At 41.4% G+C, this 19439-nt stretch overlaps 1 protein-coding gene across 2 annotated transcripts in view; it reads right to left on the reverse strand.

The window, feature by feature from the left end:
• The window catches only part of PPP2R2C (protein phosphatase 2 regulatory subunit Bgamma), a 463465-nt gene that overhangs the window by 234563 nt on the left and 209463 nt on the right, over positions 1 to 19439 (reverse strand). For both annotated transcript variants that reach the window (XM_069203156.1, XM_069203160.1), the window contains one exon: positions 8392 to 8504. In XM_069203156.1, the coding sequence (XP_069059257.1) occupies positions 8392 to 8504 (113 nt within the window). The remainder of the gene's footprint in view (positions 1 to 8391; positions 8505 to 19439) is intronic.

Raw genomic sequence — 19439 nt, forward strand, 5'->3', positions numbered from 1 at the left:
TTAGGTCTTGGCTATAACTGAAAATGCGTCTCCACTGATTGGTGAGTTTGTGTGTTTGAATGTGAGGTATTGAGAATGGGTCAATGGGTTAATGAATGGATGGATGTGTGCAAATATAAGTCACATGTATGAATTACTGAGTGCCTAAACTCACCAAATAATAAAAAAAGGCATTTAAAGCTACTAGCCACACCTATTGGCTTTGCCAGTGCTTGTTACTGTGTTGCCTATGTAGTCAACAAGCAAAAATGTCTTTAGATCACGTTACCAACCAACAGTGATGCTTTACTGACTCCAGGAAAAATAATTCCCTAACACACCATGAAGCTGTGGCATCCCTCTATTTTATGTTCTTCCCTAAAATTCTCCTGAGGCTGTATTGTAGAAGTGGCCAGAGGCTCAACAGGAGTTTGCGCCAACTTTGCGCGCCCTGCAGCACTTTGGTATTACAGAAGGGGCTGCAACGCTTGTGCTGCCTTTCTCTAATACAGATGGCGCTGGCGCAGATATAGCGCCAGGGCTATCACCAGAGGTGTTCTCTCATTCTCATGAGGCCTCTTGCCCCATGCAAATGAGGGAATCTCTGGCTCTGCACCTGCACTGAATTATAGGCACGGACGCAGATGCAAAGAATTTGTCAAGAGGTGCACTGACAGCAGCCACCTAAAAGATGGCGCACTCAGTGCGCCCCCTGATGGAAGCACCCTGGAGGGGGGAAAGGGAGCCCCATGGACCACACCCCGCCCGACATTCCCTTATAGGCGGGTGCAGTCACTCACTGTACTGGGTTGCCGCCTGCACAGTGGAAAACAGAGCGGCTTTAAAGCAGCCACTAGTTTTGCACATGAATGTGCTGCCCCTAGAACAGCACAACTTTGTGGCTGCCCTGGGGGCACTGCATTTATGCTAATATGTTGCATTTTCATTGTTTGCGCCATGCACACCTTTCAAAGGTGTGCATGGTGCAAACAAGTAAAATAAGCCATGGGTGTGATACGGCCTCCGGTCTTTTGCATTTGGCAATAATTTAAGGGTCACCTAACTCTAAGACACCAGCTAAATGTAGATTAGTGCTCCTGAATTCTACACACTTTTGGTTTGACCATGAGAGGGAAGGCTATCTAGTGAGCTCCCCTCTACCCTGTATTCCCAAAGGGGAGTCATAGTTTGGTTACTTCTGCATGATCCCGGACGACAGCTTATTTATTGTTTTGGGCGGGACCATGTGCACACAGGGGAGCTGCCTATTACCTCCCGTTATAACGTTAGGTGACTTAGGTCCATAGGCTTCCTCATATTTAGTTTTATTCTGAAAATGCAGTATTCCTGACCACTAAGCACAGTCATCATGGGCATAACTCTTCATAAACTTTAAAACGAATGTGTATGGTACATGTTTCGGGAAAAATCACATGTGCACCTGGTATATTTACTGTTAGCTGCATATGCACCTTTGTGTAAAAATGCTGTTTTCAAGATGGGGATGAATGCCGCCCACAGAGAACAACCCATCCCCCACTTTTTCTTTCCTGTTCGCCTTTATTTAGGCCCTGCCCGGTGGGACTACACATACCTTCCCATCCAGAGCACCCCCCTGGAAGAAATAGGTGGGCCTCTGCATGTAGGCAGATACTTCTGTATTTCATTCTTGAGAAGCGACCTTCCAAACTCCGCGCTGACAAGCGGAACACTAAGTCAGTCTGAGAGGCTGAAAAGTTGAACTTTAAGAATTCAATGGGCCCAGTGCCTTGGCACTGGGTGTCTGCTCACATGCCTGCCTAAGTTAATATAAGCTTGAGCTGCCCAGTTCCTAACTGGACCGGTCCACTTTCGGACCTGTGTAGATCCTGTTGATGTGTTACCTACAAGCTGCCCATTCTGGCCTAGGACTACACCTAAAGGCCTCAATGAATTTTGTTTGACCTAGTATGGTACTGCTACTGACCAGGTCTCCGTGGAAGCCCCAGAGCCAGGCCAAGGGGACCAGAATACGAACTCAGCATGTTGAAGTCCGTCCTGGCCCTGACTTTGAGATGCTATCAGGCTGCCAAAGAAATAACACTGATGGTAGATGACGTACACAAACATCCTCTGATCCCTTTGATCCCTTCACGAGAGTTAGGCTGCCTAAGATATTGTTTGCTTCTATGTGCAGTAGTGATAAGAAGAAGCCTCTTGGCAAGCACACTCTTCACAGCACCAATGTGCACAGATCCTAGTAAATGCAGATGTCCATTACAGGTCACCAGTCACCTATCTGGATTCAAAGACCCTTATGGCTTAAAAAGATCCTTTGTGTGTTTGTGAGGCTCATCACCAGCCCTTTTGTTCAGCGAATGATTACAAAAACTAGACACTTACCCTTTCCTTTTCAGGTATCTAGTGTACTGTAACAAAAATTGTTATTCAAGGCCGGGCTGGCTGTACCGGGTATCAGGTGTTTCCCGGGGAGCCTGAAAGATTGGGGGGGGGGGTGCTTTTGATACTGGGGGCCAGTTTTGTAGCAGAACAGTATTTTATGTGCATATCTCAGTGGGATACTGCTTTTGTCACAGAGATCCTTTTGTTATTGTGCAGTTTATAAGTTACAATCATGTTTTAGCACAGTGATCTACGAACTACCATCAAAGAGCTGCTTGCAAACTGCATTGTACAAGTTCAAAAGTTATGTTTTTCACAGTCTTTTATTATTCTAATTTTGCTAAAAAGGGTTTGCTTGGGTAGAAATTAATTGGCATTAGAAAAGTCAAGCCTAGCCACTGGTTATGTTCTGAATCCTACGTGTATGCTTCCCCAGACCAAGCACTCTTCTAAAATGCCTACCAGTATGGATGACATATGAATCTTACACCTTGTAGTCCCCTTGTCTTGTGTAACATTTGTTATGCACTGATTTGCACAGGTGTGATTCATTGTCTGTTGTGTGTGAGATGTAAAGTCCTCCAACACCCTACGCTAGTAAGAGAGGTGCTATTAAACAAGTTAAATCCATGTGAGGGAGGGGCTATGGAGAGATGAGAGGCGCTGTTAGAGGGTGATGGCAAGGGAATGATTGAAGATTTCTGTATCCCTGCACATTGCAAGGTCGTCATTTATTGTGCTTGAAAACAAATACACTTGAATATATAATAAAAAATGTGTTGTAGAATGCACCGTTTTTGCCATTTTGTCCTAAATTTAGGTTTGGGAGACCCACCCCAACCCCTGTAGTAGAGGTCGTGCTCATTCAATATGCACCCTATGGGGGCTTGTCTGACAAAATTTTCCAGGGCTATTTTGGGTTTCTAGTCCGACCCTCTTGTAGTTTAGAGTTTCACAATCCTCTAGGGTTTCAAGCCTTACCCATTCCTGGATTAATACAAAAGTAGCAATTTCTTATGATCTCCCAATGTTCCTTATAAAGTGTTGTTATTAAACCGCTATTCGAGAACCCTAAGTAGTCATATTACCAGATCTGTTGGTTCTCTGCTTCATCCAATTAGGTTTGTTCCACACTTCCTAAGCATTAAAAATTCACATACATTATATAGAGTGTTAAAGCAGAGGTTCTGATTTCATTACCCTATAGAGCTATTGCCAGCTTCTTTGTCATTTGGTTTACCTGTTTTACCTGATTACCAATTTCATTAGCCTGTTATTTTTTAATTTTGTGTACTCATTTTTTTATTATTCAACATATTGTAAAATATTTAATATATTATGAGATATTATCAAAAGTGTTGGTTATCACATAACGTTGGCTGTACAGATATACGTTTTTGCAATGTTGATACCTGTGTACTTTGACCTATCCTACACTCCCTCCATTGGGTCAGGCCATGGCTGTTTATCCAAACCTACCCAGAGATCGGAGGAGGCTCAGGGCCTGATTACGAGTCAGTCATTTCTTTCTGACCCCATTCCTAAACCCCTATTCATGCATGTGCCAGAATTACGAGTTGAGTGTTAAATACCCCAACCTTTGTTAAATTCCGGGTCAAACCTGCCGAAATATAACAGGGGAAAGCAATATAGTATTTACCTTATCAGGCGGATTTTAGTGTGTTAAACACCAAAATCTGCATGTTGTTCCCCAGAAACTCGTAATATGTGCTAATTATTGCACCCGCTAAATAACGAAACCCATAGTATAATTATTTACCAGGTGCGATAAATAGCACCTGTTCTTGTAATCAGGCCCTTAAGGGGTTACGTTGAGTTGGCACGATGGGAGAGCTGCCAGAAATTAGAGATTTTGCCAACCACAAAGTCAAAGGCCCATATTTATGGGGAATCGGCATGCGGCAGCACTGCAAGTCTTCTTCGTGAGCAATCTGCTGCCTAGTGCCAACGCAGGCACCCTGGAACCGTGGTGAAAGGGTGTCTGCGTTGCATGCAGGATTTCTGTGCAGGAAGGGGGACCTTCCAGGGAAAAAACAAACCAGAGGGGCGTTTTCCTCCTTCTTTGTGTGCTGCAGAATGCAGTACACATGGCAAGAGGAATAAACGAGAAGAAATACAAATATTTCTCCCTGTTATAACTGCTCTGGAGAGGCGTAAGGTTTTGGCGCTGTCCCACGTTTATGTCACTAATTAAATCTGGGGCAGCATCACAATCCATGGGTGTTGCATGGGAACACTCACCACAACGCCCATGGAATGCCTCTCTGGCGCAGAGTAAGGCAACGCAGCAATTTAGCTTTGCGTGGCCTCATAGATATGATTGAGAGGCATGCGCCACTAGAGCATTAAAAAAATTGACACTCTGGCGGTGCAAGCCTCTCATAACTATGCCCCAAAGTTTTTGCCTTTTTGAGAGACACCAGTCAGAGTGCTGGGTAGGCTGCAGCCATATTTAGGGCAGACATCCTGATGCATATTTTTCATGCCTTGCATGCCGGACTTGAGCAGAGACGAACAGGGGGAAATTCCCTTCCTGCTAGGGCGACTGCTTTATTTTCACAAGCAAGCTTGAATGCTTTTCTCACAAGCAGGCTTCCGCTTCCGGAGTATGTTTATGGGAAAAAAATGTCAAGCAGGCCGGTTCAGCATGGCTTCTCGCTCAGCATCCATTGCTGCCGAAAGTGCGGTCGCATTAGTCACTAGACACATTGATTTATATTTAAATAGATGACCTTACACTGACCAATATTCAATACTTAATCTGTTTATGACGCATTGTATTTAATTGTCGTTTTATAATTTAATGACACCTCACATACCGCATCTGGCATCCATATTAGCTTTCTCATCAATAAACAGGGAAGGCTTTCTTTAAATTCTATAAAAAATCGTTGTAGCACGAGTGACGGGCCCTGAAAAAGGGCAGGCCCCGGCTTATAGTACTCTCCCTGCCTCTAAGGATTTACAAATGTCCCTGGACCACAAAAGGATTAAGGAGGTAAGGGATGCTCACATTTATACTGAATGGTTGTCCAACAGCCACTCATAATCATCTAAACAAAACAAAAACAGGTATGTGTTTCAAGACGTCAAGTTTTACCATTTATTAACGGAAAGTATTTTATTTGAGAGTCTTGTTTTTATCAACCTTACATACTAGCCAATGTCAGTCTTGTTTGAAAACCTGTTTGTAACCATATGACATATACAATCATTAGGGACTGGGGGTTCACCTAAATTAATCCCTCAAGGGGCAGAGGATCACAATGTTACATAATTCAGACATTGCTTATATGGAACCTTTTTTGCAGCATAAACCTGGAATGGAATCTAAATGAGATCCCTTGCATTATCTAATGAGATTTCAGCCGAGACGAGAAAAGGACTCAGGAGTTGATCAGATTAACTCGGTTCCCAGCAGGGGATTACATGCAAAGTGAGTTCACAAAAAGTCCACTGTTACTCATGAGAAAACGATACATCATTATATAAATGATAAGGTACATAGCAGAAAGTTCATTCACCCCATTTGATGCAACACCTGTTGGGTTAAGGTACTCTAATGTGTGCACAATGTCAGCTACTACAAAGCCGTTTTAGAGGAGCCACTTTCGGTACATCAGGAGAACGAACAGAACTAACCCAGATGCCTTCTGCACAGAAAGAAGCTTAGACAGTGGTTAGATGTAAGAAGGTATTCTTGGTAATGAATCAGTGTTATTGAGGGCTTTTACATTTTTCTACAGACTAGCAGCTTTGAGTCCATTCCATGGTCTAGTCTAAAACTCCTGAAACGAATTACTTTGTATGGAGAGGGTGAAATTCGAATCATTAGTCCAAATCCTAACTAGAGCTATAAATATAGTAGGTCATTGTAGGCAAAGAGATATAGGCCCTCATTACGACCCTGAAGGTCGGAGTTAATGTGGCGGTAGTACCGCCAACAGGCTGGCGGTACTTACTGCCACATTATGACATTGTCGGGTTGGCTGAAGCCAATCTGCCAATGCACCACTCTGACCGCCATAGCGGTATCAGCTGCCGGTCTGGAGATAACAGTCTCCAGCCTCCGGCCACTATTGTACCGCGGCCGGTGTTATGACCCTGACTACCGCCATGGTTTCCGTGGCGTTCGTAATGTGGCGAAAACCATGGCGGTAGGGTGTCACTGATAGGAGGACCCCTCCACCCCTCCTTCATCCACTCTCCCCCTCCCTTCCAACCTCCCCCATACACACACACACATGCACGCAGACACACACTCATTCACACAAACATACACTCATACATACACGCATGCATCCATTCATTCACGCACACATCCGTACACACATTCACACTGACACTCAGACACGCATTCACATTTCCATTCATAGACGCACTCACACACATGCATACATGCACGCAAACAACACTAGACACACACTCGCATTCATGCACACACTCACACATACATGCACACACACCCATCGACACACACACAACACCCCGTACCCCTTCTCCCCTGTCGGAAACCCGACTTACCTGGATCCAGGGGGTCTTCCGGCAGGGGACGGGAATGGGCGCTGCTACAGCCAGCCGCGTCCGAAAGCAGAACAGTGCCAGGCTGTATTATTTGTATAATACGGTTGGCGGTGGTCTACTGGTGTGGCACTGCTGGTGGTAGCAGTGCCACCTTACCAAAGTCCGCCAGTATGGCCACAGCCGGATTTCTGCCCTTCTTGTGGCAGAAATCCAGCTGGGGCCATATTTTGGCAGACGGATGGTAGCTGCGGCTACGGTCTTTTGGTGGCCGTAACCGCGGCGGCAGGCGGTTTTTACTACCAATGTCATAATGAGGGCCATAATGTAGACACAAGGAGATCTATTGAGACCCTGACATGGGAATGCCTTCAATCACCTACCTTGACGACTGAACCTAGGTTGCTGCACCTCAGAAAAGTCAAGAAAAATTTAACTTTCCAGGATGGAGATTTACTAAATACACGGTGCAACAAAAGTAAAGAATGAAGAACTTTGAATTGGGACATACACCTATCTACCCTCGCCCATGCTGGTAATTCCCAGACTGTCTGCCTGTTCCCAATTTAGTGCACTTTGGAGATCTTAAGGCAACTTACAGTGCTTTACAAGAGTATTGTGTAAAACTGCTAGAGATTAACCTCGATATATATGTTAATATGAAACGATGTGTAACATTTTATTAGTTGATCACATTTAATTATCAGTGGCTAAAATAATCAATTTTTACAGTGATTCACTGTGAGTAATTGTAAATGATTAACCTATGGTTAGTTGCAAACAATAATTATTATAATTAAAATTGTTGTTTAATGCTAATAGGATCCTATATCAAACCACCAAGGCAAGTTTAAATTCATATTAGTACATCGAAATCCTTATAAATCAGTGGATGAAAAAAGACCAATAATGGTTGGTATAGTGTTTGTTCCTCATCATTTCATTACCATTAAGTCCTTCTGCCTCAGGCAACTAAATAAATATCCTCTCTCTTGCCACAAGCCCTCATTGTGGGTCGACCCTATAACTCGAAGTACAGGCATTTAAGGACTGGAATAGCCCCCAAGTACTGTTAATAATGCTGTAATATAAGATCTTTTTATTACTAAAATAATAGCATATTAATAAACAGTATGCTGTATATAACAATCCCCTGAGTGCATGTCCCATTCATCACACAATCTAAGTTATTCATGGGATTTCTACTAACCGTGGTCATACATCACTATTTTCTTGACCCCAACCCAAATTGTTCCCTTCATGCCCCAGTATTAATTTTCAGAATGACTGGGACCAGTTCCTGACATCATACTAAGAAGACCCAAACTTTCTGTAACAGGACTTGGCGTCTTAACAAATGTCTTTCTTACTACCACTTTCCTTTCAGTTTTTCCAGAATATTTCATGAATGCCAAGGTACAATCATATCAAGTTATGACTATATACATAAAATATGCTTTACAATGTACAGAACAATCAATACCTCACCTGTAATGATGTCACTGTAGAAAGATCTTTAACTTTCCCCTCCTCATCTTTCAAGTTGTATCCTTCTGGTCTCTTATCACGTTCACTAATTTTCCATAATTTAATAGTTTTGTCTATGAAGAAAAAAATCAGACATTAAACCAAACCAATTTTCCACCTATGTGAACAGACTCAATCAGAAAACATATTTAGCTATGGAATCCAGTTTCATATATTATTTCAAATTAATGGTAGAAAAGTGCCAGATAGGGTCTATGTTTGTAATCACAACTTTCCTGTAAAGTGCATCCATGAAAATATTGGTTTTCTATAGAACGCAAGCATCCTTTTGCACAAATAAAGTAATTTCAACTGGCTATTTTCTATACTGATTAGAGCTCCTCTATTATGCTGGCAAATTTATGCCACCCCTGCTAACATTTTAGTTTGATTGTAAGCATATACATACATTTCACATAGGCAACTTGATGGAGTTAGAAAGGCTTGCTTGAAAACCAATAAAATATATAAATCCTGGAGAGATAGATGTGCAGAAAGGAAACTTAATTTTCTTTATTACTGAATCTTACATAGAGTGCTTAGCTTATTTCCATAGTACACTGATCACCCAATAGAGGTTGTCCTTCCTCTCACTCAATTCTTCATGATCATTTGTACCGCTCATGTCTGCCTTCTCATAATGTAAAAAAGGTAAGGACAACAAAACGTCTGAAGAGATTTTCAAGTCGTCATTTCCAATATCTTAGATAAACACTTTACTTAGGAACGTAGCTGTCAAAACTGGTCCTTTTGTGGATTGTGGAATGCCTCGTCCAGGTAATTTTCTATTGGCTATATTGTAAGCAAATATTAAACAGTCCATTAGCCATCTGTTTATTGCTGGTCTGTCTAAATTCCAGTGCTCTTCTGCTATCAGCCACATATAGCTGCCATGTAGCATGAATTTAATTTACTCTTTCCACCTACCAGCACAAGACCAAATAGTCTTTCAGTGTATGTAAGTAGTGTATGTATATTCTTTTAAAGACACTGGCAAGGTCTGTCTGAATGAAGTGAATTCAGATATAATTGAGGGGCGGAATCTAATTTGACTTGTTAAAATCTCTTCACCACAATACAATTTAGTATTTTAGAAATAATCAATACGACAAAGTTTGATTTCATTCAGTGTAAAGGACATTTCACAGAATGCACAAGGACATTTCACAGAATGCGCAAGCTTAAATGAAAGTAACATAAAAGCACTATACCGCACATCAGAAATGGTGGTTTGACAGGTGGGGTTACTTCCCTTAGGGATTATTTTACCATTGATTGAAAAAAGGTGCGCCAAAGCATTCCTGAGGCAGGTTTACATGTCTGAATTCTAAACCTTTAGGTGATTGGCCATGAGTTTGGGTAAGCTGAAGTCAATGTGTAGGATTCTGTCCACATATGAGTAGGATCATGCACTATTGCCTTGTAGGAGTCTTGAGAGGCATATAATGCTGCGTCGATATTGTGGGGTAGATATGGGTCCCACATTTGCCTTGTCCAAGTAGGGCTATCAAGATCATTTGGCAATGTAATACTCTCAAATTAGTTACTACGTAAGGTAGTAGGAAATTAATGAACAAGATGAAAATTCATAGAGTAATTCTCTGCTCTTGCTCATTAAAAATGCTTCCCCCATTGATCCCTTTTTGGGGGACTTACAACCAAGGTGTTGGCATTCTGTGTTTCTGCTAGTACAAAAAGGTTTATTATTGCAGGCTTCATATTTGTAACTGGCTTGTCAGAGTCTTTTCTTTTCAATCTTAATTGCATTGTAAGAGAGATGTGATGTTTGGCAGGCTGCATCAACAGTCCTTAAACCTTTCTCTAGAAGCTAAGAGATTGCTTGGCCCCCTATTTCCAGATGTAGATCATAACGTATTTCCCGGTTAGCTGAGAAATGCTTCTATGCTCATCTATGGTTCAAAGTCTTTCTCAATCAAAGTTCACTATTCTTAACTCCTGAATATTGATATGCGATTTTTTTTTAATTTCAATGACTCAGTTGTTGGTGGAGAATAGGCCCATTTTTTGCTCCCAATCAACACCTGGAAAATATTACAATTGTGACAAAAAGTAGTTGTGGTTAATGGGCATTGCCTTGGAGAGGTTGCCCTGCTTGATCTACAAAGCTAAAGTTTGTCTTCTATGATCATTTACACATAGTATGTCTTCCCAGTTCCCTGCGATGTGAATTAATCAATATTAGAGGGCTCCCATCTTCAGAATGCCCAATGAGTCATGTAAAAGATAGATATTAGTCCAATGAAGGTTTACCACTTTCTGTTAAAAAGTTGCACCTCCCAATTCTCTAACCATCTGAGCCAGGAGAATTATAATAATAATTTTGAATTTATAATGCAGAACTATAATGCCATGTCCTTTAGTTTCTTCTGGATCACACAACATTAGGATTAGTAGCCTTGCCTCTGCTCTGGAGACCAGCTCTATATTATTTTTCCATGTTTAATATGATTTTGTGTATGTAAAATCTCAACACATTTCCAGTAGCTTTGGGTCTAAATATGGCTGTGGTATGTGATGCCTGATTACATTGTTGTTTATGAAAATCAAAGAAAGATATTCCAAAAAAAGGTTATGGCTGAGGACATGCCTTTACTGTGAACTCCAGGTGTGCCTGGCTTTACAATGTAAACAATTGATTATTATTTCACTCAAACCTGATGGAAAAATGGTTATTCCTCTGTGTATGTGAATAGACTTGCTGGATATGGGAGGCAGAAAGTCATGGATGCATTTGATGTGAGCGCTGAATTGCACACAGATCAATAGCATTGCTGGTCCGTCTGGGGGTAGGACTGAGGGCAAGTGTAGGTTGCTTGTGGAATCAAGTGTCTGCAGCAGAAGAGTGTGTGCGCGTGCGTGTGTGTATGTATCTTCCTCGGAACCTTGAAAATTCTGATTGTTTGCAATCTGCTTTGGTAGCGAGGTAGAGAGTTGGATGCCTGCAGCAGGGGGCTTGCTGCAGAGCCTGGCCAGATGAGCAGCGGAGCACTGGCCACCTGTGGGGGGTTGGGCGCAGGGCCTCGCCAGCCCTGGCTGTGCATGAATGAATGAAGTTTGCAGCAAGTGGTTAGCTGCCTGCCAGTTGTTGGGTTCAGGGCCTGCCAAAAGGCCAGGGCCTGCTGCCAACCTCCTGCTGTGCACAGCCTTAGGGAGAGTGAAGTGCGGGGTTGGCCACTTGTGAAGGGTTGAGCAGAATATTAACAATGCTTACAATTATACTTCGACTTAAACTTTTTGTGGGTCACCCATACATTATACATTTTACAACAATGTATAATGTCTCAGAATATTCACAGACCTTATGAAGATATGAACCTGCACTTCATAAAGCTCCGGTTTAAATATAAATTTATTAATAGCACCACATGATAATTCTTTAACATCAGTATGTGCACATAAATCCACAGGTGAGTAGAGCTTTGAGAGGAGAAGCTTTAGTTTATTGCATATGTTTAGACAACAGGCCTTTGATTTAAGCTAAAGCCTATATGAAACACATATGTGCAACTCACACTCATGGTGCCCAGTCTCTACCCTGCTTAAATGAAGTACTCCTTGCACTTATAACTTCACTGGTAGCTCAACTGTGCATCATATATCTTTTACCATGTTGAATCAGACTTTTTTCCAGTTCTACATTGTTTATATATCATACATGCGCCATAATCAATTAAATACTGTGCATCCCTGCGTTGTGAAAATGACTGAGCACGGCGCTGCAAATTTTGGTGCAGCTTTGCGCTCCTTCATTTTCTGTTAAATATGGGCCATAGTGTGCTAAATTGTATTTCCTAACGTTAACATATTTTAATATACTGAAAAAGTGTATAGAGTAGTGCTTTAACTGCTAAAAAATACCACACTACTTAAAAAATGCTGTTCCCCGTACAGTGGTACACAATTTTAGAGAAATTTTGAAACAAAAAATCGTAATCTTAGAAAATTGTTTGAGTACCATGGCAGTACTGCGCTACTCTATTTTTCTTTTCCAAAATATGTAGAAACCTATAAATATTTTTTACCTCCTCTCACTACTTTATTAATGTGTTAATAAGTAGGGCAAAAATACCAAATGTAATGCTTACCTATATTGGAAAGCATAATGCAGAACATGACAGAAGTGTACCTAAAAAACAACATGCCTGCCTTTCACTTTTGTAAAGGCAGTGATTAGCCAATCAGCTAATGATTGGTCATCACTATGTACCATGGTAGTACACCCACATTTCGCTAAAATACAGCGCAAACAGCATTCAGAAAGTTTAAATAAACGAAAACGTACAAAATAGTCACACTACTTACCTGCAAAATGCAAAATAATCATCTGCGCACCTTAATATCTAATTGTGCCAAGTTTAAACAAAATCCGAATGATGGGTTTTGCAACACACAAACTACAAAAATGTATGTAAAATAGGTTGAATTTAAGCATGCTTTGGGACCCCTACAACATTTACATATTAAAATATGTATTTTGGAGATACAACATTAACATCCTTTCACACACATTTTCACAACCTACATTTCCTTCAATTTACATCCTCCACTTTATACCACTCTTCTGTATAACTGTCACTTTAAGCCACTCCACCAAACACTATTTACAGTATGCTACTCCAGCTTATGACACTACAGTATATGCCACTACATTATACCCTAATCCACTGTACGTTACTCCACTCTACTCCACTGTACACCATTCTAATCTACACCACTATACTGTATGCTATTGTACTGTTTCCCCACTGTATTTAATTACAATTTTGTATATACCAGTTTACTGGCCACCCCTAAACTGCACTGCTGACAACTCTATGCTATTCCACTGTACCCAACTCCACTTTACGATATTCCACTATATGCTGTTTTAGTATGGCCCACTTGATGATACACTACTGGAGTGTATGCTATTCCAGTGTCCAATACTCAACTCTACGCCACTCCCTTGTACTGAAATGCACTATATGCGATAGGACTGTTTATGGTATTTCACTTTACAACACTACATTCTGCGCCATTCCACTAAACCAGACTTCGCTGTCTGTGACTAGAGTCTACGCTTCTATAATTAATCTTATTGAAGTGTACAAAACTCTACTGTATGCTACTCCACAATGTGGTACTCTACTGTACATCTGAACAGTTAACGCCACTATACTCAACGTTATTACACTAAACACTACAAAATTCCACGCTAGTCTACCGTATTGCACTACAGTTTATGGTTCTACACTAGATGCTATTGCACTGTACCGGATTGCACTGTACCCCACCATGGTGTAAGCTATTCCACTCTACACCACTGCACTGTACAGCACTTTAATATACGCTACTTCATTTTATACAATTTAACTTTACAACACTACACTGTACCCCACTCCACTTTACGTAGGTCCACTGACACCACTCAACTGTACCCCAATCCACTGCATAACACTCTAGAGTACCCCACTCCAGTGAACACTATTTTAGTTTACCCCACTTCACTGTACCACACTCCACTGTATGCTGTTTAAGTACTCACTATTCCAAAAGATGCCCCCCACACTGTACAGCACTCCAGTGTATAGCACTGCACTGTATGCATCTACAGTGTTTGTGAATACACTCTACAATATTTACAAGACCTGAATCTACTTTACTCCACTCCACTGTATGCTATCCAACTGTATACAATTGCACTGTACGCCACTATATGCCACTCTATTGTAACCAAGTTCACTGTATGCCACTCTACTCTATGCCAGTCCACTGTATGCCATTCCAGTATATGCTACTCCACTATACCTCATTCCACTTTACTCCACTCCGCAATACCACAGTATATTGTATAACAGTACACTTTACAACAGTATCCCCCATTATACTGTACCAAACTCCACTTACTAACACTCCACTCCACAAAAGTAAACTGGACGAATATTGCAAAATTGTTACTATAATGAAAACCATAGAAATTCACACAAAAAAACAAAAAAACTAAAGGTTAAAGATAAGGTATAGTTAGGAAAAGTTAATTTATGTTTGGAAAACAAACACAATTTATACTACACAAACATTAGAAATTCTAAGGTTACAGCTATCTCTTAAATTTATGGTTTACACAACACTTACACACTTTTTATTTCTAATTTTTGACAAACCCAACTTAAACTACACAAACATTCATGTGTTAAATTTATCATGTATGCACCACTTTCAAATTACTATGTTATACTTATAACTCACATTCATACTTATGTACCAACTTTACATTATTATCACTCATGCACCTCTGTACACAGTCTTGTCACCTCACTAGATTAACTATAACTTGCACCTTCTACACACACTAGCTATACCCTTGGATATTACAGAGATTATAGCATGTGGAATCCTTGCATTTATCAAAACACTTATGAGATCTAAAATTCTATTATTAGCCAGAACACAGTGCATGGTAGGATGGCGAGTTATAGTTATAGTGTGGCAAGTGAGGTGGCACGACTATGTACAGTGCTGCGCGCCTGATGAGGCCCCAAGAGAGGGGGCCATGCAGACCTCCTCCCCCTTAAAATTAAATGACCCTGGATAACGGGGTCCCAAGGGCCTAATAAGGCTCAGGGAGGAAGCCATGTGTTCCCCTCTTTAAAGTACATAGGGCCCTGGGGTATGGGGTCCCCAGGGCCTAATGAGGCTCACGGAGGGGGGTGACATGGCCCCTTCCCTTTAAAAAAAAAGGCCCGGTGGATAGGGTCCCATGGCTTAATAACACTTGCGGATTGGGAGGGGTCACATGGCCCCCCTCCTCTTTAAAATACATCGGGTCTTGCGGGTGGGGCCTAATAAGACCTTGTGCCAACCCCCTGCCATGCACGGCTGAAGACCCTGTGCAGGGGGTGTTTGGCTGCCTTGGGTGAGGTAGACTGAAGGCCATGTGCGGCAGGGGGTTCGATTTATATATGGTAATAAAATATTACTTTACATTTATAAAACCCTACAAATTCACTGAAAAAAACACAGGGAACCGTTGCCATTTACTGCTAATTAAACTTCATATTACATCACTCATGACATCTTCTATGACATTATAGACAATAACCCTGCAACATTTGCAATGATATTATTGATGAGAAAAATGTGAATGGCAGGGATATGAGATATAGTTACCTAAGGACATGAGTTATAGTAACTTGAGATAACTAAAACTGGTGAATTTCTATGGTTTTTAGAGTTTAACATGTTACGTTGAAACAGAGCATTTCATCTAACTATAATGTTAATTTAACCTTTGTTGTTTTCACTGAATATACATGTATATATATTCACTGAAAAAAACAAAGATTTAAGTAACGCTATAGTTAGGTGAAATGTTAGTATATATATGTATGTATTCGCTGAAAAAAACAAAGGTTACAGTTAAGTGAATTTCTCAGTGACAATGTTAATGCTTTTAACCAAAAACCACAGAAATTCATGTTCTAGTTAGCTGCACCAACACTTGCACCCCTGCCATGCAATGCTTATGACCTCATGTTACACCTGGCATCCTTGGCGTGGTTTCCCCTGACTTTTTGCCTTCTGGCCTCCTGCCTTTTGACTACATTTTTTTTTGCTTGCCTTAGGATTCTGTGCACTTCATCACTCCTAACCAGTGCTAAAGGGCAGGTGCTCTGTACTCTAAACATGGTGACATTGGCTTAGCAACAATTGCTGTAATCTATTTACTTGTAAGTCCCTAATAAAGTGCACTACATGTGCCCAGGACTTGTAAATTAAATGTGATTGGCAGGCCTACAACACTGATTGTGCCACTCACCACAGTAGCCCTTTAAACGTGTCTAAGGCATGCCACTGCAGAGCCTGTGTGTGCGGTTTTAGACTGCCATTTCGACCTGGCAAATGTACCCATTTGCCTGGCTCAAACCTTTCTCTTTATTACATGTAAGTAACCCCTGAGGTAGACCCTAGCAAGGGCAGGATGCAGTTTATTTAAAAAGTTGGACATTTACTTTTAAGTTTAACATGTCCTGGTAGTGCAAAACTATTAAATTTGTTTTTCACTACTGCACGGTCTATCTCTCTCATAGGTTAATATAGGGATTAACTTGAAACAGTCTTTAAGTGTAATTTCCAATTGGGAAAACATAGAAATTTGGAGTTTGGCGTCTCTGGACTCACATTTTAAAATCCCAATTTATGGTGAAGCCGGATTTTAAACTATAAATCTGAAGATGCCCCTTTTAGAAAGTTGGCATTTTCTTACTTTACCCATTCTGTGCCTCTGCCTGTCTCTGAAAACACATATGGGATGGGAGACCGCTGGCTTTGTGAATTCCTTCTAGACACACAAAGAGAGCTGTGGTGTGACATTTACATCCTGATGGCCCATCACCAGGTTGATGGGCCTTCCTGGGTAAGATGGGAGGGAGGAGCTGACACTTGCACCTGAATAGAGCTGTGCCTGTCCCCACAAAAAGAGCTGCATAGGCCCCTGTAGAGTGTCTGGATCCTGGAAATGAAGAGCAGGGACCTTGTGCACTTCAAGGGCCTCTCTATGAAGTCTTCCCAACTTCAAAGACACATCTGGGTGTAAGCACTGGACCTCACCCCGGCCAAATCAGTACACTTCTGGATCTGGGGACATTCTGCCAGGAAAAAGGGCTGCTGTGCTGTCCGGAGAGAGAAGGACTGGATTTTCCTCTCTACATCCTCTAAAAAACTTAAGTGAATCCAAGGGCTGGTTGGTTTGCCTCCTGTTCTGAAATCTCAGGGCCATCAAAGACTTCCTACAACCCTGCTCAGCTGCTAGACTGTGCCAACTGTGAGTTCTGTCCTTCCGAGAGGTGTCGATCCAGTCCTGGGCCTTCAAAGGGGTCTCTGTCCCTGCTTTCCTGCAAAAAATGATGCTTTAATGCTGATCAGAACCGCCGCATCCTCCCTCCATGCCGATGTATTACTGCTACCACTGAGAGCATTCTGAGCTGAGAGATTTTGCATTGCTCACTGTGCAGCTCAGGACTGACGCATCACCACCAGCCCCGGCGCATCGCCAACTGAGAGGCTCGATGCTGACGTATCGCCTTCATCTCAAGGGGTTTCGAAGCCACACCTCAAGGACATCGCTTCGATGACTGCATGGCTCAATGATGAGACATCCCCCATACTATTCGGATCGGAACCAATGCATTGCCTTTGCATCGCCTCCTCAACACTAACGCAATCCTCCAACCAAGATACTTTTCAGCAGGCTTTGCGTGGGTCCTGTAACCGCCTGTCCTCCATCGCGGTCAGCCTGACCTTTGAATCTATCCCAGTCTAGTGCAACCTCAAAAAACCTTTTCACACTATTGATTTCATAGCACTCTATTGCAGTTTATTCTTTTAAAATTCATATCTCAAGTTTTACTTATTGGAATTTTGGTCTTGTTTTACTCATTAAAATATTCTCTTTTTTTTAAAACTGGGGTGGAGTCTTTTTATGGTGTCTTCACTGTGTTACTGTATTTTAAGTGTTGAATCAATGTTTTACACATTGCCTCTTAAGTTAAGCCTAACTGTTCTGTACCAAGCTACCAAAGGGCGAGCACAGGTTAATTAAGGGTGTGTATCTGACTTACTCTGACTAAGATTGTAGTCCATACTTGGACAGAGTGCATACCTCTGCCAACTAGAGACCCAATTTCTAACACCTCACATATGACATTTCATGTGACATGTTCTATGACATCATTTATGACATCTTTGATACATCACAAATTACATAATTGATGATACCACTCTGTCTTTTGTGTTCCCCTTTCAGCTTACTGAAAGGGTTCAATTTAACAAGGAAGCCTGCCCCAAAGATCTGGGTTTAATCCATTGTTTTTCCCCACCATGACACCCCAGTTTGGACCCAGCCATAAGCAAATCAGTCTTGACCCTGTTCCCCATTGGAAAAGTCTAGCCCAAACTGCCAAGCCAGGTCCTCCCTGGACTGGAAACAAGCATTCTGGGACCGGTTTCGGGTATCACCTTTCATTAGCCAAGCAACAGTATCAACACACCTTCGTTGGTATTGCAACACGGGACGCGGATTGCTATTATGCAGGATTCAGGACCAACTATAAGCTGATGAACTAAAATTATATTATCAAAAAAATGAAAATCAGTTGCATTTTTTTTGTACAATGAACAAGCTTAGTGCGGACAATACCAAGAGATTTGAATATCATTTGGAGATACAGGTGGTAAATGGAGAGATTAAGCCTTGAAGAAGTCCAATGTGTGGACGAAACACGTGTCGGCTGATGTTACATGTGGATTCGACAAAATATCATCCGGTCCTTTGACTCATAGTTTATTTCTGTGTTAGATTATGGACTTTTATTGTATCTATTTACATTATGTCTTTTATGTTGATTGGTTGTCTACTGTAGGGGTTTAGTGTTGTATGTTATTTATTATTGTCACCAATTTTTGAAATAAATATTTTCATTATATAAAATTATGAGAACCTACATTGCTTGAGGTCAATAATATATGAATGTATATGGATTGTGGACAGTCTATCACAATTTACTAATTATATAGTCATATTTGACTTTTTGACTTTTTTATTATCAATACTTTAGAAAAAAGAAAGAAAGAAAGAAAATAAAATTGTGCTCCGCTAGTACATTTTGTTTGGACCTTTCATTAGCCAGACTAGCTTGAATACAGTGGCGCAGTGAGCACAGGACCCACGTCTGGGCATACCCTTCCCACTTAGGGTGACAAAAGCAAAAAGAACAGATGATGGACGGAATGCTGAACAATGCAAGTATTCAACCCCAGTCACAAAGATCTGGGTTTAATCCATCATTTTTTCACCCATCACACCACTCCAGTTTGGACCCAGCAATATCCAAATCAGTCTACACCCTGTTCTCCATGGAAACAGTCCAGCCCGAACTGCCAAGCCAGGTCTACCCTGGACCGGAAACAGTCATCTAGGGACCGGTTTTGGGGTATCACCCTTCATCAGC

The sequence above is a fragment of the Pleurodeles waltl genome, chromosome 1_2 (genome assembly GCF_031143425.1).
Source record: "Pleurodeles waltl isolate 20211129_DDA chromosome 1_2, aPleWal1.hap1.20221129, whole genome shotgun sequence".
NCBI classification, from domain to species: domain Eukaryota; kingdom Metazoa; phylum Chordata; class Amphibia; order Caudata; family Salamandridae; genus Pleurodeles; species Pleurodeles waltl.